The 24,687-nt window shown below is 33.7% G+C and overlaps 5 protein-coding genes and 4 non-coding genes across 11 annotated transcripts; 3 read left to right on the top strand and 6 right to left on the bottom strand.

Moving 5' to 3' along the window:
• Positions 1–1,353: 1,353 nt before the first annotated feature.
• Positions 1,354–3,328, bottom strand: LOC110631152 (NAC domain-containing protein 100). Of its 2 annotated transcripts, XM_021778883.2 has the most exons (4): positions 3,203–3,328; positions 2,688–3,030; positions 2,297–2,574; positions 1,354–2,185 (listed from the first exon to the last, which is right to left on the bottom strand). In XM_021778883.2, the coding sequence occupies exons 2-4, from the start codon at positions 2,872–2,874 to the stop codon at positions 1,574–1,576; spliced, it is 1,077 nt and encodes a 358-aa protein (XP_021634575.1). In that variant the 5' UTR covers positions 2,875–3,030; positions 3,203–3,328; the 3' UTR covers positions 1,354–1,573. The 2 variants fall into 2 exon arrangements, with proteins under 2 accessions (XP_021634575.1, XP_021634574.1); XM_021778882.2 differs by lacking the exon at positions 3,203–3,328 and having other exon boundaries at positions 2,688–3,188.
• Positions 3,329–4,774: 1,446 nt separating this feature from the next.
• LOC110631151 (2-hydroxy-palmitic acid dioxygenase mpo1) lies at positions 4,775–7,077 on the bottom strand. The gene is made up of 4 exons (XM_021778881.2): positions 6,557–7,077; positions 5,370–5,432; positions 5,209–5,280; positions 4,775–5,113 (listed from the first exon to the last, which is right to left on the bottom strand). The coding sequence occupies exons 1-4, from the start codon at positions 6,905–6,907 to the stop codon at positions 4,997–4,999; spliced, it is 603 nt and encodes a 200-aa protein (XP_021634573.1). The 5' UTR covers positions 6,908–7,077; the 3' UTR covers positions 4,775–4,996.
• A 733-nt stretch (positions 7,078–7,810) lies between these two features.
• LOC110600259 (probable carboxylesterase 17) lies at positions 7,811–9,846 on the bottom strand. Its single transcript, XM_021737068.2, has 2 exons — positions 9,656–9,846; positions 7,811–8,953 (listed from the first exon to the last, which is right to left on the bottom strand). The coding sequence occupies exon 2, from the start codon at positions 8,920–8,922 to the stop codon at positions 7,987–7,989; it is 936 nt and encodes a 311-aa protein (XP_021592760.1). The 5' UTR covers positions 8,923–8,953; positions 9,656–9,846; the 3' UTR covers positions 7,811–7,986.
• Positions 9,847–12,531: 2,685 nt separating this feature from the next.
• On the top strand, positions 12,532–14,221 carry LOC110630792 (thioredoxin-like 1-2, chloroplastic). The gene is made up of 4 exons (XM_021778375.2): positions 12,532–13,120; positions 13,201–13,383; positions 13,532–13,696; positions 13,768–14,221. The coding sequence occupies exons 1-4, from the start codon at positions 12,881–12,883 to the stop codon at positions 13,996–13,998; spliced, it is 819 nt and encodes a 272-aa protein (XP_021634067.1). The 5' UTR covers positions 12,532–12,880; the 3' UTR covers positions 13,999–14,221.
• Positions 14,222–17,516: 3,295 nt separating this feature from the next.
• LOC122721853 lies at positions 17,517–17,595 on the bottom strand. Its single transcript, XR_006348638.1, has one exon. It is a non-coding gene; the product is annotated as a small nucleolar RNA snoR122 (small nucleolar RNA).
• A 247-nt stretch (positions 17,596–17,842) lies between these two features.
• LOC122721844 lies at positions 17,843–17,931 on the bottom strand. Its single transcript, XR_006348629.1, has one exon. It is a non-coding gene; the product is annotated as a small nucleolar RNA R44/J54/Z268 family (small nucleolar RNA).
• A 203-nt stretch (positions 17,932–18,134) lies between these two features.
• LOC122721840 lies at positions 18,135–18,208 on the bottom strand. The gene has a single exon (XR_006348625.1). It is a non-coding gene; the product is annotated as a small nucleolar RNA Z267 (small nucleolar RNA).
• Positions 18,209–20,285: 2,077 nt separating this feature from the next.
• On the top strand, positions 20,286–20,358 carry TRNAA-AGC. Its single transcript has one exon. It is a non-coding gene; the product is annotated as a tRNA-Ala (tRNA).
• A 2,288-nt stretch (positions 20,359–22,646) lies between these two features.
• Positions 22,647–24,667, top strand: LOC110631316 (expansin-A15). Of its 2 annotated transcripts, XM_021779087.2 has the most exons (4): positions 22,649–22,858; positions 22,972–23,102; positions 23,197–23,509; positions 23,940–24,667. In XM_021779087.2, the coding sequence occupies exons 2-4, from the start codon at positions 22,976–22,978 to the stop codon at positions 24,244–24,246; spliced, it is 747 nt and encodes a 248-aa protein (XP_021634779.1). In that variant the 5' UTR covers positions 22,649–22,858; positions 22,972–22,975; the 3' UTR covers positions 24,247–24,667. The 2 variants fall into 2 exon arrangements, with proteins under 2 accessions (XP_021634780.1, XP_021634779.1); XM_021779088.2 differs by having other exon boundaries at positions 22,647–23,102.
• Positions 24,668–24,687: the final 20 nt, after the last annotated feature.

The raw sequence follows: 24,687 nt of genomic DNA, 5'->3' as shown, positions 1-24,687 counted from the left end.
ATTATAATATTTTAATATTTTAATAAATAAAAAAAATAAATAAAGAATGGCCTGGCGCCACTCTAAGTGGCGCCAGGCCATTCTTAAAAAGAAAAAAAAAATAAAGAATGGCCTGGCGCCACTCTAAGTGGCGCCAGGCCATTCTTAAAAAGAAAAAAAAAAAAAAGGTTGGCGCCATTTTAAATGGCGCCAGGCTCTGGCGCCTATTAAATAGGCGCCAGACTCCTTTTTCGGCTGCCACCTGGCAGTCAAACCCCAAATTCACAAATAACTTTTTTCTAACCCTAAATCTACAAATAATTTTTTTTCAACCCCTAATTTTGTAAAAAGCCCTCGAAGAAACTGGTTAAGATCGTTCCTGGCGTTACCACGTGAGCGTGTTCCAGCTGGAATTCAGGTCCCACAAAGTGACAGTATCTACGTGGCATTCCATAGCTGGGCAAAAGTCCCATGTTTTTTCTTAATTTTTTTACTGGATGCTGGAGATGTGACGCTGCAAAACCTGAACCTCGTGTCTCATTACCGCGGGAATCGACTGTGGGCCATCTGATTACATGTCGACCGTTAAAAGGCCTAACTCTCTGCGGAACCTGACCTCATCATTTGTGGAGACACTTGTACACAACAATATCGTTAGAGTTAGTCAGGTGGGACCCGTTACAGTGCGTCTGTACTATTTTTTACATTTCGCTAATCTCCTGTGTTAAATGCGTTGATTAAATATTTAAAATATTACATGTGCATTTTCTTTTTCTTTTCTTTTTTTTTTTATTTCTCGAAGACAAGGATTTTATTCCACTAAAGTAGAAAGCAAATTAAAATTATTTAGATGTAATTTATTATAAATTAATAAATAAAATTTATTAAACTAAGTATATTATTGCTAAAGTTGATATGGCTGAAAAATGAAGAACATCATGGGAGCAAACTGAAAAAAGATCCTTGGTTGGTGTTGGGCATTGGGCACCATCTAAATCTATTCAACCACTTGTTGACACATTAACAACTTATGCAAAACAAATCTCTTTTGATTTTTTATTTTTCATTTATATAAAAAAATTTTGTTATGAATTAAGGCGTGTAGGACTCAAACTAGTGAATTGTTGGCAGATATTATCATGTGCCAAAAATTGAAATATCACATGCAAATAAACAAATAATTAAATTAATTTTACAAAAAAGAAATATTCTTATATCGTAATGGGCTTACAACCCTGAAACGGAATGATTTACGAATGCATCATGAAATGAATGAATACACAAAATCAAATAAGTTTTTTTCTTTCTTAATTTATTTAATTTATTATTATTATTATTATTATTATTAAAAAAATAAAAATATAGAGAGAAGTATTCGCTAAAAATATTTTAAAGGAGGAGTTCATACAGTAATTTCTCACAACTACTACAGAAAATATCATGATGATTTTTGCTTCGATTTTTTTAAACAAATCTATACACAGAGCAGTAACTTCTTTTCAAAATAATAATAGTAATTCAAATTACTCTTCTTTCTTCCTTTTCTTCTTCTACAACATGGTGGTCGCTTTCTGATGCGCCTGCTCGCTGAGTTTCAAAAATTCCATAGGCAATCAAGGTCAACTGGCCCAGCTAAGCTAGAAGGAGCCTCTTGAGGATCAAATCCTCTCTTTCCCATTTCAAGATTTGATATGACAGATGAGATCTCAGTGTTCATATCAGTAGACAGTCCTGTTTCTTGTGAACCACTGAACATGTCCCTCTCTGTTTTGAAATTCTGCTTCAAGTTTAATCCTTGGTTCTCTATCAATGCCCTTAAAATTGAGTGGTCTTGAATTAAAACAGAACCTGGGTACTGCAGATTAGCTGAGAATGGGACAGCTTGAGCAGAGTAGAATGTATTTGCTAGTGGGATTCGTTGAAAAACATCCACAGGGTTCGAAGAAACTGCAAAGAGATTATTGTTGAAATCATCAATGGATTGTTGTTGATTTCTTTGAACATCAATGGGATTGGAGAAGCAGGGCACGTAGGCAGATTCTGTTAGAAGGCGAGTCTTGCCAGTGTAAGGTGAAGAATCCATCAATGGCGGTATATCAGGAGGACACAATTCATTTTCGAAAGAGCCCAATCTGGCTAGTCCTGAAATGTAGGTTTTCTTCCCAGCAGAATTCTTTTGAAACACCCTGCAAATGACCCATTCATTCTACAAAACCAGTAGAAAAAAAAAAAATCATTAGCATCAGGTAATAAAAATGAGAGAAAAAATAGCTAACTAAGAAGAAAAAGAACAGAGGAGACAGAGTAGATATTGCACCTTAGCCGTTTTAGGGAGGTTGTGAACGGAGAATTTACCGTCCAGCCTGTATTCATGCATGACCCAGTTGGTCTTCTCTCCTTTAGGGGCTCTACCTTTGTAGAAAACAAGGGTCTTTTTCATTCCAACCAGGGATTTTCCTCTGTATATCTCCCTATCTTTCCCTGTGGCTTTCCAGTAACCAGCATCAGTTGCCCTATTTGTCCTGAGGCCTGTTGGGTACTTTCTGTCCCTTACACAGAAAAAGTACCATTCTTTCACTCCCATTTTCGCTTTCCCTTTAACCAAACAAAATCAAATAATAAATAACAACTAAATATAATCCAATTCATTGCCGTCTCTTTACACAATATAGAGAAACTGAAAGACACTATGCTTCTAAATAACTTACAAGGCAATTCCCAGGGTTCAGACTTGTTCAAATCCACATCTCCAATAGCTCTAGAAGAGAAGTTGATATCAAGAACCTTCTTGTACAGGTAGTGAGAAATAAGCTCTTCATCAGTTGGATGGAAGCGGAATCCAGGGGGCAAATCCATCTGATCATCCTCCTTAACGAGTTCAGAAATATTCTCCATTATTGCTTCAGAAGCTAAAACCCTATTGTCGTCTTGTTTACTAATGTAAAACCTTTACTTTTCAGAATCAAATCTCAAGACGAAGACTCCTTATATGAGCTCTCTACATGAAATAGATATCAACTAAACAGCTCTAATTCTCCATGTTGAAGAAACCTAGTAAAGAAAACACAAGTCATGAGAACTTCCAAATGGGAAGTGAACTGCTAAGAGATAACAGAAAAGTAGAATATAAAGATATGAAAAAGTAAAGATTGAGTATGAAAAAGGAAGGAAGGCCATGAAAAGAAAAAGAAAATAAAGAAAGAAAGAAGGAGAAGTTGTAAACCTGAAAGTTGGAGAGAAGAGATGTTAAGAGAAAAGGCACAGTGGAGGAAAAGAAGGCCCTAAATACTGGTGGCTTTGGCGAGCAAGAAACGTGGTATGTAAGGCAACTCCGGTAGGTTGTTTTAGCTTCTCTCTAGTCTTCCCCTTTATTATTATTATTATTATAATTATATTGAGAGTCTTTCTCTTTATTATTAAAAAAATCAGTACGTAGACTGGCCAATAGAACATTATTGGTTTAAATTTGAATATGATACTTATTAGAATTTTGAGTATATATAAAATTTTTTCATATTATTAAACATGTGGAAAAATTTTTATCATTGAGATAAGGGAAACCAATGAGATTTAGGCATAACTGCAGTTAATTGGTTGTTTCATATGCATAACCAAAATTATCCAAATTACATTATCGTTTAATGTCCAAAAAGGGATTTGAGGGGAAGTGCTTTCCAAGACTAAAAGCTCTATTTATCTTTTTTTTTTTTTTTTTTTTTTTTTTTTTATCCAATTGGTGTTAAATGAGAACAGCTGCTGCATTTAAGATCACTAAAGCAGCCGTTTCGAGCTCTCTCAGTTTTCGCTAAAGTTTCTGTTTTTGTTAAAATGACTGTTATGTCCCTCCTTACTTCATCGTCTCTTTTCATCAAAATAGTAAAATATCTATATTTCTTTTTTTTTTAAATAATTTGAGGAATGATTATTACTTACAATTATATCTTAACAGCAATCCATTTGATAATATCTTGAAAAGGCCATGGGACCTTCTCAGGGTCAAAACGGTACTTCTACTCTCATTTAATTATTGTAATAGCCAAATGGAGTATGCCCCTCCCGTCAACAAGCTATAATGACAAAAGTAGCCTTTCCTTTTCTGGCAAACTAATCCAATTATGGTCTAACACGTGTCCATTTCTGCTTCCGTGAAGAATTTCAATCCTCTAGGTAACCTTACAAAATAGTCAACGTCCATATCTGCCACGTAAGCATCCAATACAAAAGAACAAAAAGAAATCGAAGAAATTTTGACACTGCGGTGCATGCCCACGCCACCCCATTCCATCACAAGGTAACCTCCGAAGCCACTTGGCCGTATGTAATTGGTTGAATTAGAGTGACTAACCTCGCTTGGATTAACTTAAGTAACCCAATAGTTTATTATAAAACCAAGCAGCGGCTGAGCTGGCAATGGCATTTGTGGGCCCTGTTACTTTTGTACCGACATGTGGCCGTGGAGAGGATACAAAGGTGGCGAACTGTGATTAGTGGAAAAGCCCGAGAACTTTGGGATTAGGTCGTTTGGAATTAAGCAAAGGTCAGCTAGTTTGACAATACAAATAAGATATGATTTAAAACTTGAAAATGTTGATTAGCTGTTTAATTCGAAATTAAGGATTCATCATTTCATTGCCCAACTTCGAGATCAAGGAATGATCATTTCATTCCCCAGTTTCGAGATGGGATCAAATTTCAGGGCGAAGCCAAGCCGAGAATGCAATGAAAATACAAGTGATAAAAATAATACATATATATATAATGAAACTTGATTTTGAGGTAAAATGGAATACCAAATGACAAGTATATTTAAAATTTTTGTTATTTTTTATCAGTTCAAACTACATAGATTGGACGAAATGATAGAAACCTTTTACTAAATTAGTACACAACTATGCATATGTTACTACAAACATGAGGTTTGTCCGAGAAACCTCTCAGTAAATAATACATCACAAGCCAAATTTTCCATTGTGCTTAAAAAGTGGCACCACAGTTGCCTGTTTGGCGACTCTGTAAGCTAAGTGGACTTCTTTTGTTTACTGTCCTTCCATTCCTTGATCTCTGCATCTATTTTTGCTTTGACGCTTGCATGGAACCCTAGATATGGTTCATATCTGAAGACCGTTTGAAGAACCTGTAATGATCCCAACATGATCAATACTGTATTCATTCTCAAATGGAAATCAAAACAGAAGCTTTTTCTGAGAAGAGAATCAAATAGGAAATTACCTCAAGCAATACGAAGAAAGGAGCCATCAGAAAGGCTTGTGCAAGGTTGTCAAGAAGAGCAGGAGCCCGTCTCTACACAACAATATGCCAATTAGGATTATAAATTTAGAAGCAACATATGTCAATCATAAATCACATTACTATAGAATACAGAAACTCACCTCAAACACCCCATGGCCTATAAATTGTCCAGTCCAGCAAAACAACTGCGCTGCCAGCACAACCTGATTTAAAATTGATGCACTAACGAGTTAGTCCAAATTCAGATCAAGTGTAAATATTTTTTTTCCCGACATATCCGAAATTATGGTTTTAGAGATTCAAGGTAACAAGCCTTAGTACATAAACTTTTTGCAATGCCCTCAAGGATACTGCATGTGTTTCCATGTTTTATCTTATTTTTCAATTCAGACAATTTAGTGTGATGAGTGATTAAATGAAAAGGCCTCCTGTTTTCAATTCTTAACTGAATATATCTATATGAAATTAGAGCTTTACCATACAGACAAGGATCGTACTTGGGTTGCCTGAGCCAGACCAACCGGACCGAACCAATCAAAGGTTACTGTTGATCAAAATCAGAGTTTGTATGGAATTGAAATCAATCGGTTCGGTCAAGATAGGGTTTTCCTTTTAAAAAACATTGAAAATTTGAAAGTGCAAAATAATCAACTGTTATATTTAAACAAAACTCGACCACTGGGCCAAGCAAACCGAGCTGCCAGCTTCAGCATCTTAAACATTTAAGGTTTTAAATTAAACCTTGAACGACCTCGAGCCCAGAATCTAAGCCCAAACGCACAATACGTAAAGTGAAGTCACTTGTATTATCAAGTGACTTGATGATGGTCAAACCCACACGCTGTGATGCAGGCCCAAACTGAAATTTTCTTCTTCTTCTTTTTTTGCTTTTGACATTCAAGAAGCACAATGATTCAAATCTCTTAAATGGACTTTACGGCCATAGAAGTAAAACCACCCACTTTATTTTCTAAATCTATTGTCACAAAACGGCATGTAGCTTTAATTTAGATATAGTTTATTTAATTCTATTAGTTGAACGTCTAATCTTCCATAAGAATTTCCTACGGAGACGAGATTGTCCTTATGCTATATTAATTTTTAAAAAACCCTAAATCCCGCAGCCAAGGAGATGCAAATAATAATAATAAAAAAAAAAATTAATTGGTAAAATGAAAAAAAAACAAAAGAAAAAGAGGAGAGAAGCAGGAGATGCATATCATTGAAGAACATATAATCCACCTGGATTTAATTGCTAGGAGAAAAGAAAAACTCTTATCTATCATAATATTAGCGTAGTGTATCTGAGACATAATATAAAACTAACCTTCCAAGCCAGAGAATAGCCAAGCCTCGCAGAAATGAAACTGGCACCAATCCAACAGGCAAAGCAGAGCATAGCAGCCAAAGTACCAGCTTTCTTGTCCAAGCTCACATAAAACAAAGCATAGATTAGACTCAAAAAGAAGCCAAAATTCAGGCACAGCCCATGATCACCACCAAGTCCAATTCGAGATATGTCGTATATGGAAGGTGTAAAGTAGAAGAGCATAAGAGAGGTGAAGAAGATTGGCCATACAAATAAAGTGTGTATCAAAATGTTAACTGGGTTACTGTGGTATGCTCCATAGAAGGCAAAATGGGTCTCTAAATCAAATATTCCTGTTTTCCTAGCCATGGAGATTTTCTCGAGAAATTGGGGAAGTTTTCTGGGAGCGTTTTTGGAGAAGAGAAGATAAGGATTGTTGAGAAGATCAAAAGATGTTCAACCAGTTTCGTGAAGCTTGGTTTGTTAAACTTGCTTCTGGGAAACAGCAATGTGGGTACTGAGTAGTTACCTAAATTACAAAATACGCAATATATCTTTTTTTTTTAGAAGTTTATTTCTTATATTTTATTAAAATCTTTAAAAATTGAAATCTAATATTTTTTTCACGAGTTCATTTATTTATATATTTGAAAAAAAAAAACTCTGAACCAGCTCATTTTTAATTTTTTATATCAAGAAAGTTAAATATGTAAATATGGAGTTTTATTATTATTATTATTATTATTATTATTATTATTTCAGTGATTATTAATTAATAATAACAGAACCTTCTATTCCAAAAATATAAAAATACAAATTAAAGCTAATAGGTTGGATAGATAATCAAAAAACAACAGGCGGATCACGATGGTTTCAAAATCAATGTGAAGGGATGATGAAGGGCAGCAGCCGAAATGGACACCGACAACGGATACCTTTCACAGGTAACAACGAACATGAAACTCTTAATCATTCGTACAAGAAAATTCAAAATGTTAGAATTTTGGCAACAATTTTAGTACTTTTCTTCCCCTTTTTAATTTATCATGCTTCATCGAAAATATCCATTTTTTCAAACTTTTTTAAAAGAAAAAAAAATGAAACAAAACTAATAACTAATCTAGAATAATATAAATTATCAGCATTTTAATAAAATTTCAAAATTTGTTAGTCAATTTTTTAGTTTTATTCATTAAAATTCAATTTCACTTAAAAAAATACTTTAAAATTATTTGTAAAATGAAGAACCTTTGTGAGCACACTTATCCATTCCAATTATTAAAAAAAGTTTTATAATTTTATTTATTTTCCACATAATGACTAACAAGTAATAGCCTTGTCAGTTTTCACTGTAGTGCGGATACCGAATTATCATAATAAGACAATTTCATGATATTCTTCCCTCAGATCAGCAGTCACATAGGTTGTATGGCATTGGTGGGCATTTGTTAAAATGCTTGTATGCATTCTGAGTGGATGAACACGAACATCTGCTGTTGGAGCAAGTAAGTTGCACGAGATTCAGGGTGAAGAACATGGAACGCATGAGATTCTTCCTCGGCTTCCACCAGATCTACTCTCTTCACCCCTTGTGTTAATAAAAACTCTGCATACATTTCTCCTCTTTCATTCAAGCAGTCCTGCCTAGCCACATTAACCATTGTTGCTGGAAACAGACTCCATTCTTTTGGAGACAGATCTTGTATCTCAAAATTACATCCGAAGTAATCCAGATTTGACCCTTCTGGAATGCTTAGCCTCCAGAACATATCATTCTGAATCACCTCCTTGTCTGCTGGATTATCCATTTCTTTCTCGGTCCTTCTCTCACTCCCAAAATAAGGATGTATCAGCAGCAAGCCTTTGATTTTAACTCGCGGAACTTTGTTCCTCGTTGCTCGGACAGCAACATGGTGCGCAATGTTCCCTCCAGCACTGTCTCCAGACAGAAAAACAAGTGAAAGATTTGCAAACTTAAGCCAAGGTTCAACACTCGCTTGATGACTCAACCATTCAAGTGAGCTGTAGCCATCATCATAAGCTATTGGAAGGCGATTCTCCGGTGCGAGACGGTAGTCAATAGACAGTACAATGACTTTGGAGGTGATTGAGAAATCTGCAAGAAACTGATGGAACCCAAGCCATGTAGTTGAGCCAAAGCAAAATCCACCACCATGAAAATAAACCATAACTGGAAGCTTTCTCGCAGAAGATTCAGGAAGGAATAGTCTTCCTGTTATTGGCTTGTTCTCGTCAATAACTACATCCTTGAACTTGTATCCTTTAGATTCCATTGAAGCAGGGGCTATTTCTGGTGCAAAGCGTTTCACTGACCCATCAGAAAAGACTTGGAGGAAACCAGCCAATTCCGCAACAAGAGACATTTTTCTTTGAAATTACGCCTAATTTCACACACTAACAAGAAAATAAACAGAAACAGAATGTGAAAATTGAGTCCATAATGAAGAACAACTGGACTGTGAGCAATCCTAATTAATGCAAATTAATAATCATAATTAAGGAGAGAGCTGCTTTGAAGATTAGAAATATGAAGATTTTCATGAGAGAGGTGTGCCATCGTAAGTGGCATGTAGGTGTGGACATATATAGCTTGATGCTCTTCAGAAGAACACTACAAGACTGCCCTTTTGATTTAAATTCCAGGAGATTAGAGAAGTTTAAGCACTCTAGCATAGTACCATGCATCACATGACACATGATGATGTTCGTATGGTTTATTTTAAATTTAAATACCGACATCAAATTATACGAGTATACACATTTAAATCGACTCAATAAAAATAAACATATAAGTTATCTAAAATTCTAAAAAAAATATTAAAAGATGAATGAAGTTATGTATCTCAGTAATGAACAGAAAAAATTTCATAAATTTTATCAAATAATCAATAGAAGGAACAACATTTTAATGCATATATATAGTTAGATGGTTAATTAATCGAGCAGCAATACAAAATTTCCAACATCCTCCAAGAAATCTCAAAAAAGAAAAAGATTGTCACAGCAAAAAGAAAGAAACAGGAATGATCGTTGGAATGAAAAAACATACAAAGGAAAGAAGAAAAAGAAAAAGAAAAAGGAATGGGAAGAGCTCACCCCTAAGATTGATGCTGCACTTGTAGAATCGCAAGTTCTTTCAGCCAAACGATGTTTTATATATATGAAGCCATGCCTTGAGAACAACGTGAAGTGGCCCTACCACCTCCAACTTACTGACGAAATTGTTCCGTAACCGTTCTCTGTTTTTGGCAACAAGCTCACACAGATACCAAGTCCACCAATGAACCCTCAAATACCTAACCCTGTGGCCCTCTTCAAAACTTACCAACATTTGGTTTATGTGGACTTATAACGTAAAAACTACAGTAGAGTTATATTTTTTTTTAAATAAAAATTAAAAAATTAGAATTCTAAATCTGTGAATAGACTTGATTTATCAAAATTACTTAATAAATAAAATATGTAATTTTAGATTTTAATAAATTGGGAAATTCTCAAATAAATTAGGTGTATAAATTCAAAAAATATTAAAATGAGATTCATTATTTTTTTTATAAAATAATTCATTTGTCTGTATTTTAATCCATGACTGTGGAAGACAAATATTTCCTTTAGCAAACCTTGGCTCCAAACCAATGTGTCCATATAAACCTGTGGGCTGACAACCCATTTAAACTTTATTCCTCAGTCCAAATGCCCTAACACTTTACGATGTCGCATGGAATTGCCCTGCTACAATTTTTTAGAAGTAGGCCGCAGAGAAGTTTTGCTGATTTTGAATTATAATTTTTATTTTAAATTAATATTTTAAAAATTAAATTATAATTATTAATAAAATAAAAAATTATAAATTTATAATATATATTTTTTATGTTAAATTAATTATTTATATAAATAAATTTAAATACGTAAGAAATAAAATTTAAACTATCACATATATTAATTTTGAAATTCAAAATGATCTGAAATTGGGTTATTTAATACGAGATAGTGGTCGGTAAGATAAAATATCTAAAAGTAACCAATCGATAGCTGTCCATAGTCGAACTTATCTGAAAATGTTATAGGCATGTGGTCATTTTCCGTCTTGTCCTTTAGAAAATATCTCAATTGTTAGATAGTAGCTGGCAGCCTTTTTACAATTTTTGGAACCCATTCTTTTCTTTGCATTTCTTCTTTCATTTCCATTTTTCTTTAAACTTAATTTCATGATTTCTTACCATATGGAATAACTAAGTTTTTTTTTTTTAAAAAAAAAAAAGAAGAAAGGGAAAACCATTTCATCAGTTGTAAATAAATTATAAAAATAAAGCACATATTTGATATATTATATTTTTTTAAATTAATAATTTATACAAATAACTTTTAGTATCAAATTTCTTGCTGGATAATGGATTTGCAATTCTTACTGTAAATATGTCCAACTAACCAGATAAGGTAATAATCAATACAAATGAATTAACTAAAAAAATAAAATATTTTTCTCTTTTTTATTTTTTTTAAATATTAAAAAATAAGTGATTAAAAAGATTTTATTTATTTGTGAATGATGACAAAGCCGTCTATGAAGAAATCAAGGACCATCTCAAATTTACCACTGAATTTTATTTATTTGGCTTTTCTTGGGAGATGCCATGACTCGTTCGAGTTTTGGCAGTAACTGAGCCTGAGCATGGCCAGATACGGAATTTTAGTTTCTCAAATCACGTCTTCGATATCGGGTTTATTATTAAAAAAAATCCAACCAATTCTAGACAGTTCAAAAACCCAACGAGACTATGGTCGAGCCTTTGGCCAATAGGCTCCATCGCACATGGCGTGACTTGTCTTTTTAGCTTACGGAAAACGATAATGAAATAAAGGCACAAAATATTTCCCTTTCTAATTGGAGCACCATGATTTCAATTTTTTTTTTATTTTAATTGAAGAGTAATACAAATTTTTTTTTATTTTACTGAAATTTAGTATATTTATTGAATGTGCAAAATTTTTAAATGACATTTTATAAAAAAAATAGAGGAGTAAAGAAGGAAAATAAGAGATACTTTTTTTTCAAATAGTAAATTTATTTTACCATTTTATTTTATAATTACAGTAAATACTTATAGGAACAAAAGATTATGGTGATTAATAGAAAGAATGCTCTATTTCCTCTTAATTTAAATAAAATAAGGAAGAAAATATTCCTTTTAAACTTTTTTTAATTATTTTTTCTCCAAGGAAAGAGAGATACGAGGAGATTTGATCCTAAGATCAAAGGATCAAAATCAAAATGAATGTCCACCGGCTATCTAACTAGTCTGCTTATTTTTCTTCTTTCTATATGTTTTAAATAAAAAAACTATAAAAAAATAAACTCACAATAAAAATGAAAGTAGATTTAAAATTTATTAAATTAAAAAGTTGCTTAATTTAATATTTTTAATTAAACATTCATTATAATTTAAAAAAACATATTTATTATCTTAATTAATAAACAATTATTTAATTTAAAATTATTTATCTCATTAAAATTTGAGGGTTTTTTTTTTTTTTTTTTAAAAAAAGGACAGGTGGTTGTTGAGGAAAAAACAGTAAAGATTGTCATGTGAAGGGACGTGGAGATGCGAAGCAGACCCAAATAGCCAAATTTACCATTTATCTTTGTTTTATTTAATTTTTTCAGGAGATGAGAAAATATTTTTAAAAAAAGATTTATCGAGAAGTGAGCCTTATCCAATATATCTGAAAGAGGCAAAACACAGTCAGCGCCACGGCTTAGACAAGATGGGCATGCCACCTACGACTACCCAACACGTGAACTCAAAACGGCTAATTATTATCCTTAAACGCAAACCACGCCTAAATTTTGACACTGGCGCTGCTCAATTTCTTAATTACTGTTTCAAATTTTCAATAATTCCAATTTAAAAGTGTAAATATATCTCAATCTAGATTTTTTTTTTCCAAAAAATTAGATTCGTTAACATTCAAATTTATGATACAGACCCCACCTAAATCCTTTTTATTTTGATCCCTGCTTTTTATTTTCTTCTTGTTCTTCTCTTGTTGGAGCTTTCAAACTCTCACAACCAACAAAATTCTCTCGCTAACTCTGGTCAAAAAGAGTAAAATTTTTTGTTAAAGTTCTGCACTTTTTCTTGGAAAATCAAAGTGGGTCAAATTTGATTTGGTGTTTCTAGGTTCTTTCAAGAGCTCTTTGCCTTTGTCAAATCTTCATATACCCCTTTTCTTTTGGTGAGGAAGTGGTTCTTTTTCTTTTTGGGTTTTTGTTGCAATTATAAGTTCACTGTGACCATCAATTAATTTTACGTCATATCCATGGCTTCTTCATTGAGTAGCACTCTCAATATCTCTAGAATGAATGAGATTATTCTGAGCTCAAAAACTTCAGCCGCTTCTGGGATTTGCCCATCTTTTGTTGCTGCACGAATTGGAGAATCGACAACCAAGGACTTCCCTATTTTGAGAATCGATTTCATGGGCAAACCACTTGTTTTTCCTGAAGAAAAGAGCACAAAAGATTCCAGTATCAAAGCCCCAAGCAGTTTCTCTGTTCGTGTATGTATGCCTCTTTAGTCCTATATATTTCATTATCATAGATGGGCATCAAAACTGATGATTCACTTCTTATTTCACAGGCACAAGCTTCGATCTGTGTGAGCAGAGCTCTGAGATGGTGGGAGAAGACTCTTAAACCCAACATGGTAGAGATCCATTCAGCTCAAGAACTTGTACACTCTTTGCTTTATGCTGGTGATAAATTAGTGATTATTGACTTCTATTCTCCTGGATGTGGGGGCTGCAAATCTCTTCATCCCAAGGTACTTTACTTGTTCCATCTATTAATTTCAGATTAAGATGACTAATCCTTCTATTTGGCTATTAGACAGTACACAGGCCTCTTTCTTTAAACTGTATTTTCTATGGGAAAATTTCTGACAATCTATACAATTTTGCTCTTCTTATCAGATTTGTCAGCTGGCTGAATCCAACCCCGACGCAATTTTTCTAAAAGTAAACTATGAAGAGCTCAAAACCATGTGCCACTGTCTCCACATTCATGTCCTGCCGTTCTTTAGGTTCTATAGAGGCGCAGAGGGGCGTCTGTGTAGCTTTAGCTGCACTAATGCAACTGTAAGTTCTGAAGACATTAATACGAGAAGAAATATTTTCAGAAATATTCTGATCCTATTATTGTGTTACAGGTCAAGAAATTCAAGGATGCATTGGCAAAGCATGGGGCAGATCGGTGTAGCCTAGGCCCAGCCAAGGGATTAGATGAATCTGAGTTAAAGACATTGGCATCCATTGGAGAATTGCCAATAGGCTTGCCTTTAACATCCACTAAAGAAGACAGAGTGGAGGATTTGATTATGAAAAGTATTGATTTAACTGGTGTTCGGTTTTTTAAAGAGGAAACTGCTGTTGGAGTTTGAATTATAATACTAAGTATGTTGGAGATTGCATTGGCTAGTTTTTGTTCTTGAATTGTAAATATTCATCTGCTGTTGGATTTCCACAAGCAGGCTAGGCTTCCAGGTCCTGTTTTTTTTTTCCCCAACCTTGAGCCCTAGTGAGTCGAGTAAAATTATTTAGGGATTGGAGTTTGTATTCCTGGCAAGAATCATATATCAACTCGTCAGAGTTTATTGAATTTTACTTGGTCTTGAGTTGTATGGATTGTTTAATACTGTGGATTGTTTTGGATTTGGAATTAATGAGGTCCTTTTCAGCAATAATTTTGGTCACAAGTTTAACACCAGTCCATGTTAGTGAAACTGGGAAAATTATCACCGACAAAACTTAACATGAAAGTTAAGATGGTCTGTAGTTCATCTGGAGTCTCTGAAAATTTATTCTCGTGTTAAAATGATGAAGAATTAAGCTCAATACGATGCTGAGACTTTGAATGAACCAATTTCTGGTAGAGATCTTTTCTTTGGTTTCTATGATTCTTACGAAGTGGGTTGACCAACTCATTAGAATATAATCATGATTTGATAAGCAAACTCCAAATTAGCTTAATGGCTTGTTATTATTGCTATTCCTTAAGTCTCAATTATTAGGGGTGCAGCCATTGACCAAGCAGCCTCGGTCAGCCACCACCAGCGGCACGGCAGCACAAATTGCATTGGACATGAATCGGAATGGGAATACAATATAAAGGTGGGTCCCACATTACTCGAATTGCAACGGGGATTGATCAGATCCTTACTCAGCATTGGGTCCACGGGAATAGATAAATGGATGATGGGAAAGAAAATTAGCAAGTGGATTATGGTCCCAATGATTTATATCTGAAATTTATTCGAAAATAATAACCATATCACCAAATTGCACCCTCAAATTTAACGAATCACGTTTCCTTTTTTATTTATTTATTTCTTTCTATATATAAGAAATTTATATGTAAAACTAAGATTTAGATCTAAGAATCACTTCCCCTTTATAAAATCTTTTCTCCAGAAAAAATAAAAAGATAAAATCTTGATGCTAATCAGATAAGGCTTGCAGTAGAGGACCTGCGGCCGTAAGTTGCATCAACTCAAGCCACGTGGACCTACTTTTATTAGTGCATGTACCTTTTCAGTAGACCCAATAAATGTTTACCCTCGACTAATAATCTATCATATATTAACTAAATTTATATTTAAATTTTCTGCCAAAAAATATATATTTGAATTTATTTAAATTAATAAAAATCTATTAGATGATTTTTATTATAATGATTTTCTCTAAATATCTTAGTCGAATCAACGTCACACCAATTCAGCCAATATCAATATAATTAGCACACCTTGTCTTGATGATTGACATGCTTACATTCAAAAACTAAAAGAAGCGGTCAAACTAGTAAATCAAGATTTCTCTCCTGTTTTGGTGAAGGTGCTATTACTGTTTTATATTGATTTTATAAATTTACTTCAATACCCTTACAAATAGTTGATGAGCATTAATACTATTGACAAATATTTCTCATCATATTACCAAGATTTCTTTCCAATAAAACAATGCATACCACTCGGACTAAAGGGTAAGCTAGGCTATTCCTTTTTTCTTTTTGAGAAAGAAAAAGAAACGTCCACATCTTAGTAAAGAACTGAGAAATTTTCCTCTTTAGCACAGAGAGAGAAGAGGGCGCTTTCATGCCTTGCCATTCCCTCAAAGTCTAAATCATTAAAATACCTAATACCTATTTATAACTTTTTTATATTTTATTTTTATAAATATTTAATACTTCTAACTCATTTTAAATTCTTAAAAAAAATTTAAATAAATTCTTAAAAAATCATTTAAATTTTCTAATATTTTAAAATAAAAAAATAAAATTTTTTCAGTAGTTATGTAAAATTGTTTAAGTTGAAAATATCTTTTCTTGGCTAACAACTTCACAGCTATGCCTCCTGTTTCTTTGTCATATAAATTCGCATGTATGAAAGCATCAGAAACACTCTCCACATCAGACAGTCAAAAACCCTCTCCACTACTCTCCTTTCCTTGTCACATGTCAAAAACCCTCTCCACTACTCTCCTTTCCCTTGTCACATTTCAGAGCCAAACTCGTGGTGGATAAACTAGACTTGCGAAACTCGTGGTGGATAAACTAGACTTGCGAGTAATCCAGCCCACTTGGCAAGACCGAATTAGAACTGAAAAAGCTAAATCGGCCCATCAGAGAGGCTTCATGGACCTCAGACCAATACTGTCCTCGCGGGCTTGATCCTATACTGAGGGAGAGAAAAACCCAACGATCATCAATTTCTATCTCATTTTAAAATAAAAACACTACAGCTCCTTCATAAGCTCATCCAATTAATAACTAAATAAAGAATGCAACACGTTATATTGACAATTGACAAAGCCTTCATATTCCACCTGATACAGTTTTTTACATGTGATGCCATTGGAGCCCAATTTGTATTAGGCTTCTACAAACAGCACTATTCAAATCTCCGTTCTTATATGATATCATCAGGCTTTCTGTCAATTGTTCAACGGACAAAAATACAAATGAATTCCTCCATCGTAAAATAAAAACATGAAGATCAAAGAATCATAAAGGAACTGCAACTAATATAGCCAACTGTTTCTGCTAAAACTGGAAGTTCTGCGTTGAGAACAACAATGTATTCACTAATCTTCTCAAAGTTTGTAGAATGCAAATGGTTCTTCAAAAATCTTTCCTAGTATAATGTATCCAGGAAAAAAAAAAAAAGGCAGAAGACATCAAAGGCAGAGCATTAACAAGTAAAAAATGGATAATTAAAAAAAAGAGTGAGGAGAAAAAGAGCACAAAAATTAGGAGGCAAGATCTTGGTTTACCTCAGAGGTAGTGACAATCACTTATCATCACTTTACATCTGATAATATCTATGCCTCTTAAATTGCATCACGAGTAAACCATTTCAAGTCATTATTTTAGATAAAACATGAAACATTTGAGGGAACATACAATATTCTGTAGGACTGCAATGGGCAGAAAGAAAAACCGCACTCATACATAAAAAAACGCCTAAATAACTCGGCAACTAACTCAATTTAACGAATACAAATGCCAGAGCATATGATTCAGACCCAGACAGGATGTAATTTACCAGTATATAAATAATGAAATGTAAGGGCTTCCTAATTTTTTTGGTACTTCATAATTTAAAACCAATAATTATCTAATTGGACCATCTTCTGCTAAGGAAAGCATATTACTGTTACAAAATTACAATCTCAAACGAGATGTAAAGTGCCTCCGATTCAATTAAACTATTATCATAATTGTTGATCAGAGGATACTAAAAACCAATCATCAGCAAGGTGAAAGTCATTATTGTAGTATACTCTTGCTCATAAATCACTATATAACTATATATGAAAATAGTAATCCTAACCTAAGCAAGAGCCAATAAAATTCAAAATCAAAAGTAAAGTCAATGCAAAACCCAACTTCAAGTGATTACATTGCCTCAGAGGTAGTGACAATTAGAGAGATATCATCACAATAAATCTGATAATACGTGCATTTAGACTCATCATTGGCAAGACAAGCTGCTACAGCTACACTAATGAATGATGATACTGTTTTAAATCGCCCATTTTTTCCCTTAAACAGAAACTAACAAGGTCAAAAGGAAACAGAAGCACAAAAGAAGACCTGCAAAACCATATACACTTTCTTGAAATGCATGCAAGGACAATCTTCATAATCAAACTTCAAATATGAAAGAAATATTAAGAGATAAACTATATATAAAGATCAAAATAAAAAACATATTTGGGGACATGTATAATGCATCAGAGAGATTCCCATTTAGACTAAGTCATCATTCTCCCAAGGAGTATCTGATGTCCCTGTCTCTTTTATCATCACTTGCAGTATACAAGTAAATTTTTTAAAAAATAAAAAAATAAAAAAAATTCAATTATACAAACAAAATGCATCCAAATTTGCTAATGCTAAAGCACAACAAATCCAACAATGGCATTCGATTCGGTAAAAACCGCTGTTCACTTGTGAAATTTCGATCTCTATTTGTCACCCAGATTACCAAACAGGGAATACACAAAAAGAAATTGAGCCCAAGTGCCTCAGATCAAAATTCTTTTCATAGATATTAAATCTCAGAGTATATTTAACACCATCACAGGCACAGGCATAAATACCAAACAAGACAAACAACCAGCAGATATACAGAAATAGAATACCGATATTTAAAAAAAAAAAAAAGATAAAACAAAATAGGTAGCAAAATGATTCAGCTAAGCTAATTACAAAAATATAAAATACGTAAGGAAGATTCCGGATAGACGGCAAGAGTTAGGGTTTTAGCTTCTACGAGGGAGAGAGGCCAGCAGTAAGTTTATATATCGAAACAAAGCGAGGGCGGTGGAGGCGCAGGCAGCGATTAGTAGCGCACTACGCCAAGGGTTTCATGTAGTTGGTGATATTTACAGCTAGTGCCACTATTCCTCAATAATTGGGCCCTTTAGCCCTAAAACTATACTTTGGTGGCCAAAAAAATACTCTTTGTTTGGGCCTGATGGCCCAGGTGGTCGTGGTTCGGTGAGATTCAGGCAGAACTGAAATTAGATGTTTGGGCCAGTATGTGTAGGTTGAGCAGTCAGATTAAATCCAACAAATTGAATCAAACTAATTTAAAATTTTAGTTTTTTTTTATTCATTTCGATTCGATTTAATTTTTAATTTTAAAATTTTTAATTATTTCAATTCGATTTGATTTTAATTAGAAAAAAATTAAAAAATTAAATCAAATTGATTAATGATAATAGTAAAAATAATATAGAAAGATTAAATTATATTAAAATTAAATATTTAATTAAATTTTAAAATTAAAAATAAAGTGTAAAAAATAAAAAATTTAAACCAATCAAACAAATAATCAGACTGATTCAATTCGATTCAATTTCTAATTAAAATCAATTTAATTTAATTTTTATAAATATCAAAATTTCAATTTTTAATTTATTTATTTCGATTTTAAACTCAACTGAACCGAACCAACGGTCACATACGGTCTATTTATTTATATTCTAATACAACCATATAATATACAATAATTTTATTATAACTACTATTTATAAGAAATTTTATAATAATTAATGATTAATATTTAATTATTATATTTAATTTAAAATGACGTTAAAATAAAAATTATACATTATATTAAAAAGTAATTATTTATTTAAGATTTTTTTATATGTATATAAAAATTCTCTAGATGTCATCAGATTTCAAGGAATATGTCATCAAAAATTTCTGTGGAAGCCATTTAAGACCAGAGGCAATCCGGTTTCAAATTGAAATTAGAACGACAGTATTAAAATAGTCATAGTGAATTTCAAGCTGTTTATTTATTTATTTTAAAGAAAAGGAAAGAAAGGCAGCTGGTTTATTTTGGGCTAAACCTGAAAGAAGAGAAATTCCTTTAAACCTCTAGCTGGGTGGACTGTGTAGTTTGATTGTACGTATACACAGGAAGAAGCCTTGACCATATATGAAAGGTATATCATTAGCATGACGAAATATTTAAAAAAGTAGTTGCAATTTTTGATATTTATGGAGAAATTTGTGGTTTTATTTTAATATTTTGTTTATTATGACATCACACATTGACCTTTTGTAGATGTATGGAATTAGAGATACACCATCTATGTTGGTTTTATTTAATGATTCAAAATTGTTTTTCTGAGCAATGACCTAATTATTTGCTGTACTCCAAAATCATTTTCCATGCCATTTGTTTCAATTTTGCTATTATAATTGTTTAATTTATTATTATTAATGCATATTCGCTCTTGCTTTAAATTCAGTTTTCCAGATTATTAACTTGTTGATATTTGCTTATGCATTATTTAGATTCTTGTTTCTCAATTAAGGGTAGATGAATGTTCACCAAATTTTCTAATTAACAGAAAAAAAGGGAAAACAAAAATAAAAATTAACCATTCAAGTCAATTGCTTCTAGTAAATGAAGACCAAATTGTACCTTTGAAATTCTCTAAACATGGAACTTTCGTGATCATATGCCATCATTCAATTTTAGCAGCTCCAGGCGCAAATTAAGCCGAAAAAAGGATGGAAAATTACAAAGTTCCTGCCTTTGAATACCCAATAACTCTCATTTATTTTGTCCATATATACATTGTTTTTTATTTTATTTTTCCAGCAAAATACTAGTGTTTTTGTAATTATTTCATCACAATAACAGAAGGGGATGTAGCTCAGATGGTAGAGCGCTCGCTTAGCATGCGAGAGGTACGGGGATCGATACCCCGCATCTCCATTTTTTAATTTCTTTTTTGCACAAAGAAACCTGGAAACCTAGTCAAATTCAACCTTGAGAACACAGATTAAATGCCTCGTCCTCAGCGTTGAACATGATGCACCCTATTGTTGATTTCCTTCATCAACAATGGCTGCACTATCATCAACAATGACTGCACTTAGTTTTTCTTTCCCATCTGGGACAGTGCCCATATGACAGACTGCTCATATGAAAGGGACAACAAAATAAGATCAATGTGGACCATTTCAGATTCACATGTCTGCGTAGATTCATTATGCTACCTTAGGCCTTAGGTCTCTGCAATATTAGAGCCCTGAGCGCCTGTGGTTTTTCTTTTTCCTGATTGCTTTCTGGTTTTGTTTTTTTTGTGTTTTCAGTTATAGCTTTTCTAACAAGACAACAAACAAACGAGTTTTCAAGAACTGGTAAAGCTCTCTGCTTCTTTGGGTTCTTAGTTGTACATAGTCTCTGTGCTACGTGTGCCTTCTCATAACCTCCTTGTGTTGTTTTCATTAGCCAAATGTCCCATTTAGTACCATTAATTATTGATTTTAATTTAATTTGTATATCAAACACAAGAATTGTCTGGTCTTTACGCAATTAAAGTGGATTCTTTTTATAAATAAATAAATATCTAAGATTTTTTTGCGACAAGTATACAGTAAATATTTCTGGTGGTGGTGTGGCTACCCGTAGGTTGGTAAGGTAAGAGAGTTGAATTACATGATACAATCAGACATACAAGAGCTCTGTATAATTACATAATTGCAAACATCACCTCCTTCAAGTCAAATTCAATTTCTATGTTGAAAACAAAGAACCTACCTTATATATCCAAAGTACAGCCTGAAAGTTTGAAACTATTCTCCTATCTTAGCAGGAAAGGAATTTTGTGTTTTACCCAATGAGGCAAATCCCATAATTAGATTAACAGAATGAATGAATTAATTGTATAACATATAAGAAACAAGGAAACCGTAACTGCAAAAGATATGAAAAGTATTAAAACGGCACCTAAAGTTCAAGTGGAACAAGGTATGTAGGTTGAGAAATAAGGATTAAAAAAAGAAAAAACTGAAGGAGATTATTGTATTTTTCAAAAATTTTTATCTTGGCAGCAAGCAGGAAAATAACTTTGCAAGTTGAGTTTTCAGCTTTTTCTGCAGAATGAATCGCCAATAAAAGGACATGTGCATGCAAAATAAATGCGATTGAGCTGTCGTTGGTTCTTTTAGACTTGTAATATAGCAGTAACTTACATCACCCATGTGCCTCCTGCGCCTGGCTCTCTCTGTGCAAGCTACCAGATACCATATTCAATGAGAATTTAGAGATGCTAGTTTGAGAATTTCCATAACTCAAACAAATGGGTCGATATTAATTTCCTGTCAATTTATTTAAGTTCTCAGTTTTCGGACAGCAAGCTGTTCAAAAGTCTTAATCTATGACAATCGTTAAGTACCATGATGCTGCTCTAAATTCACCTAATCTGGGATTCATCTCACCAACACACATCTCAGCAATAACGAACTCTGTACTTGAATATTGCTTTATTGGTTTTCAGAACCACCACACAACGCAACAAAGATTCAAGTTATATTATTATCACCTTTAACAGTCGTGTTCCAGTAAAGTAACACAAGATAAAGTGTTCAACTCTTATTTTATCCGTTCTTGCTGAAAAAATTTGTTTTCCATGAAGGGTAATTTCCTTTTTATGTAAAAAAAATAAGCAAGTAAAAGAAAAAATCCATCCTATCTTTTGTGGAGTTACCGCCTGTACACACCGTCCTCTATGTCCTATGACTGCAATTTTTGAACCAATGGAGGCGTATGTATGTATTGCACTTAGCAATTCTCTTGTCCTTTTCCTTTTTATGACAAATACCGACAAGACTCTTTAACTTAAAGGAAGTGAATATGTTAGAAGGAAGGAGCCGAGAAACAGCATCAACATTTGCTCTTATTATGCAACTTCAAATGTATATAACACTTCTCAATTGTCACCAACTTACTGTCTTCAATAATTGCACAGCATTTCATGAGCTAAAAGATCCAATTAACTAATCCATATGCAGCTAAATTTAGCAACTAAAAGAAGATAAAAGAAATGCTTGTGAAGAAGTAAATTAAAGAAGAATACTCCAAGCAACCAGCTGCAGTAAATGGTAGCTCTAATTAACCGCAGCAAAATTGCAAAAAATCGCAAATAGTCAAAAGTGGAATCCATGAATTTAGATGATATTTGCAAAACCAAAAGAAAATCAAGTTGGTTCAAAAATAGTGGCCTTGCTTATACAGACAAAAATGGCTCGCACCTGGCGGTTTTAAGTCCCTACAGCTCAACATATTATACAGCGATCAGTTAGTTCGCATGACGTTGCCTGGGGGAACACTTTTCCTCGAGCGTCTATAAATTTCCCACATCACCCACTCCCACTTCATTCCTCAAACACGAGCTTTTCTCTTTTTTTCACTCACGGAGATATATTTGGCTGTGAGTAAACAATCTTTTTTTCCTTTTCTTTTTAGCAATTTTCAAGTCTGGGGAGTAGTAATTTTGATTCATTGGTTAGCTTCAGGCTCATTACATTACTTCTTTAATTCCAGGATAATGGCATTTGCTGGGCTTCTCTTTCTGGGATTTTTTTCTTTAATCTCACTCGCTTCAGGGGATGATGGGGGTTGGCTTGATGCTCATGCTACCTTCTATGGAGGTGGCGATGCCTCGGGTACAATGGGTATGTTGTAGCACCTGATCTTTGTTATTTAGCATGTTAATAGTGCACCTTTTTTTTCTACAAAATTGGTTGACCCTTTTTAAAACTTCTGCAGGTGGTGCTTGTGGGTATGGAAACCTTGAGAGCCAAGGTTATGGAAGAGACTCTGCAGCTTTGAGCACAGCCTTGTTCAACAATGGCTTGAGCTGTGGAGCTTGTTTTGAAATAAAATGCAAAGATGAGTCAAAGTGGTGTCTGCCAGGGTCTATAGTGGTGACAGCCACCAATTTCTGCCCACCGAACAACGCCCTTCCTAACAATGCTGGAGGGTGGTGCAACCCTCCCCAGCATCATTTTGATCTCTCTCAGCCTGTGTTTCAACGAATTGCTCAATATAAAGCTGGGATTGTTCCTGTATCTTATAGAAGGTGTTCATTCGCATGTCTTCTTTCTCAAATATCTTGTTAAAAGGTTAATTTCGAATAAATACAAGCCGTCCACGGATGGACTATAGTCCTAAAAACCTGAATTTGGACCTTTTGCTACCTGCCTACTAAAGGTCGTCAACATATGGAAATTTTATTCAAGTGGCCTTAATCCACGTGAACACATGCAAGGAGGCTCTCTAGTCCTTTTTTATATTTTATTTTATTATTTGGTTTACAGTTTTAGAGATGATCTGGCAATTTATTGCAAGAAAGTCTACTTGTTACCTCAGGTTTTTTTTAACCCGAACTTTTTCCAAGTACTGGATCGATATAATTGGTTTTGTTAAAAAAGAAGAATAGGATAAGGAATTTAAGCTTAGTTCCTATTTTCTGAAGGTTTTGGTTTCTTTCTTGCGTGACACTAATGCAGGGTACCATGCCAAAAGAAAGGAGGAATAAGATTCACAATTAATGGCCACTCATACTTCAACCTAGTCCTCATAACCAACGTTGGAGGAGCTGGTGATGTTCATGCAGTTTCAGTAAAAGGATCAAGAACCGATTGGCAACCCATGTCGAGAAACTGGGGTCAAAACTGGCAAAGCAATTCATTGTTGACCGGACAAAGCCTCTCGTTTAAGGTGACGACTAGTGATGGGCGCACTGTGGTCTGCAACGATGTCACGCCTGCTGGGTGGTCCTTCGGCCAGACCTTCACCGGCCCACAGTTCCATTAATTACAATCTAAAAATCAGACCAACCAAATGCTGCATAACTCAGTAAATGATACATAGGTATAGGGATGTGGCTACTGATAGTGTTAGTATTAATGTTAGTTTTGAGGGTGAAGAAATATGACAAGGCTTAGTTTAAATGTGGTCCTTGTCAATTATCCTTTTTAAGATTTGATTGTGTTGTAGTTTTGGTTCTGTTCTTGCCATATTTGAAAAGGCAGACACGAAATTTAGCTGTGGTGGACATTTACCACCCGCAAAAACCTTTCATTTAGGTTATTTGTTTAGTTGCCCTATGCAGCCTCTGTAGTAACCAGCCTTCTGCTGCTGGATGTCCTGTAATCTGTTTGCGAGTTGTACCACTATCTCTTAATATAAATAAAGACTGGATGTTTTAAGTGACATCCTCTTATTCCTTTCATGAAAAGAATAGGTTTGAATTTT

The sequence above is a fragment of the Manihot esculenta genome, chromosome 14 (genome assembly GCF_001659605.2).
Source record: "Manihot esculenta cultivar AM560-2 chromosome 14, M.esculenta_v8, whole genome shotgun sequence".
Classification (NCBI taxonomy): domain Eukaryota; kingdom Viridiplantae; phylum Streptophyta; class Magnoliopsida; order Malpighiales; family Euphorbiaceae; genus Manihot; species Manihot esculenta.
This window is presented reverse-complemented; position numbering and strand designations above follow the sequence as displayed.

Excerpts from the sequence above, each read along its gene's own strand:
- LOC110631152 (XM_021778883.2), bottom strand. The coding sequence starts at position 2,874 with ATGGAGAATATTTCTGAACTCGTTAAGGAGGATGATCAGATGGATTTG. Across the intron at positions 2,575-2,687 it reads TGAACCCTGGGAATTGCCTT|GGAAAGCGAAAATGGGAGTG; the intron begins GTAAGTTATTTA and ends GTTTGGTTAAAG. Across the intron at positions 2,186-2,296 it reads ACCTCCCTAAAACGGCTAAG|AATGAATGGGTCATTTGCAG; the intron begins GTGCAATATCTA and ends CTGGTTTTGTAG.
- LOC110631151 (XM_021778881.2), bottom strand. The coding sequence starts at position 6,907 with ATGGCTAGGAAAACAGGAATATTTGATTTAGAGACCCATTTTGCCTTC. Across the intron at positions 5,433-6,556 it reads GCTATTCTCTGGCTTGGAAG|GTTGTGCTGGCAGCGCAGTT; the intron begins GTTAGTTTTATA and ends ATTTTAAATCAG. Across the intron at positions 5,281-5,369 it reads TAGGCCATGGGGTGTTTGAG|AGACGGGCTCCTGCTCTTCT; the intron begins GTGAGTTTCTGT and ends ATTGTTGTGTAG.
- LOC110600259 (XM_021737068.2), bottom strand. The coding sequence starts at position 8,922 with ATGTCTCTTGTTGCGGAATTGGCTGGTTTCCTCCAAGTCTTTTCTGAT.
- LOC110630792 (XM_021778375.2), top strand. The coding sequence starts at position 12,881 with ATGGCTTCTTCATTGAGTAGCACTCTCAATATCTCTAGAATGAATGAG. Across the intron at positions 13,121-13,200 it reads CAAGCAGTTTCTCTGTTCGT|GCACAAGCTTCGATCTGTGT; the intron begins GTATGTATGCCT and ends CTTATTTCACAG. Across the intron at positions 13,697-13,767 it reads TTAGCTGCACTAATGCAACT|GTCAAGAAATTCAAGGATGC; the intron begins GTAAGTTCTGAA and ends ATTGTGTTACAG.
- LOC110631316 (XM_021779088.2), top strand. The coding sequence starts at position 22,976 with ATGGCATTTGCTGGGCTTCTCTTTCTGGGATTTTTTTCTTTAATCTCA. Across the intron at positions 23,103-23,196 it reads CGATGCCTCGGGTACAATGG|GTGGTGCTTGTGGGTATGGA; the intron begins GTATGTTGTAGC and ends AAACTTCTGCAG. Across the intron at positions 23,510-23,939 it reads GTTCCTGTATCTTATAGAAG|GGTACCATGCCAAAAGAAAG; the intron begins GTGTTCATTCGC and ends ACACTAATGCAG.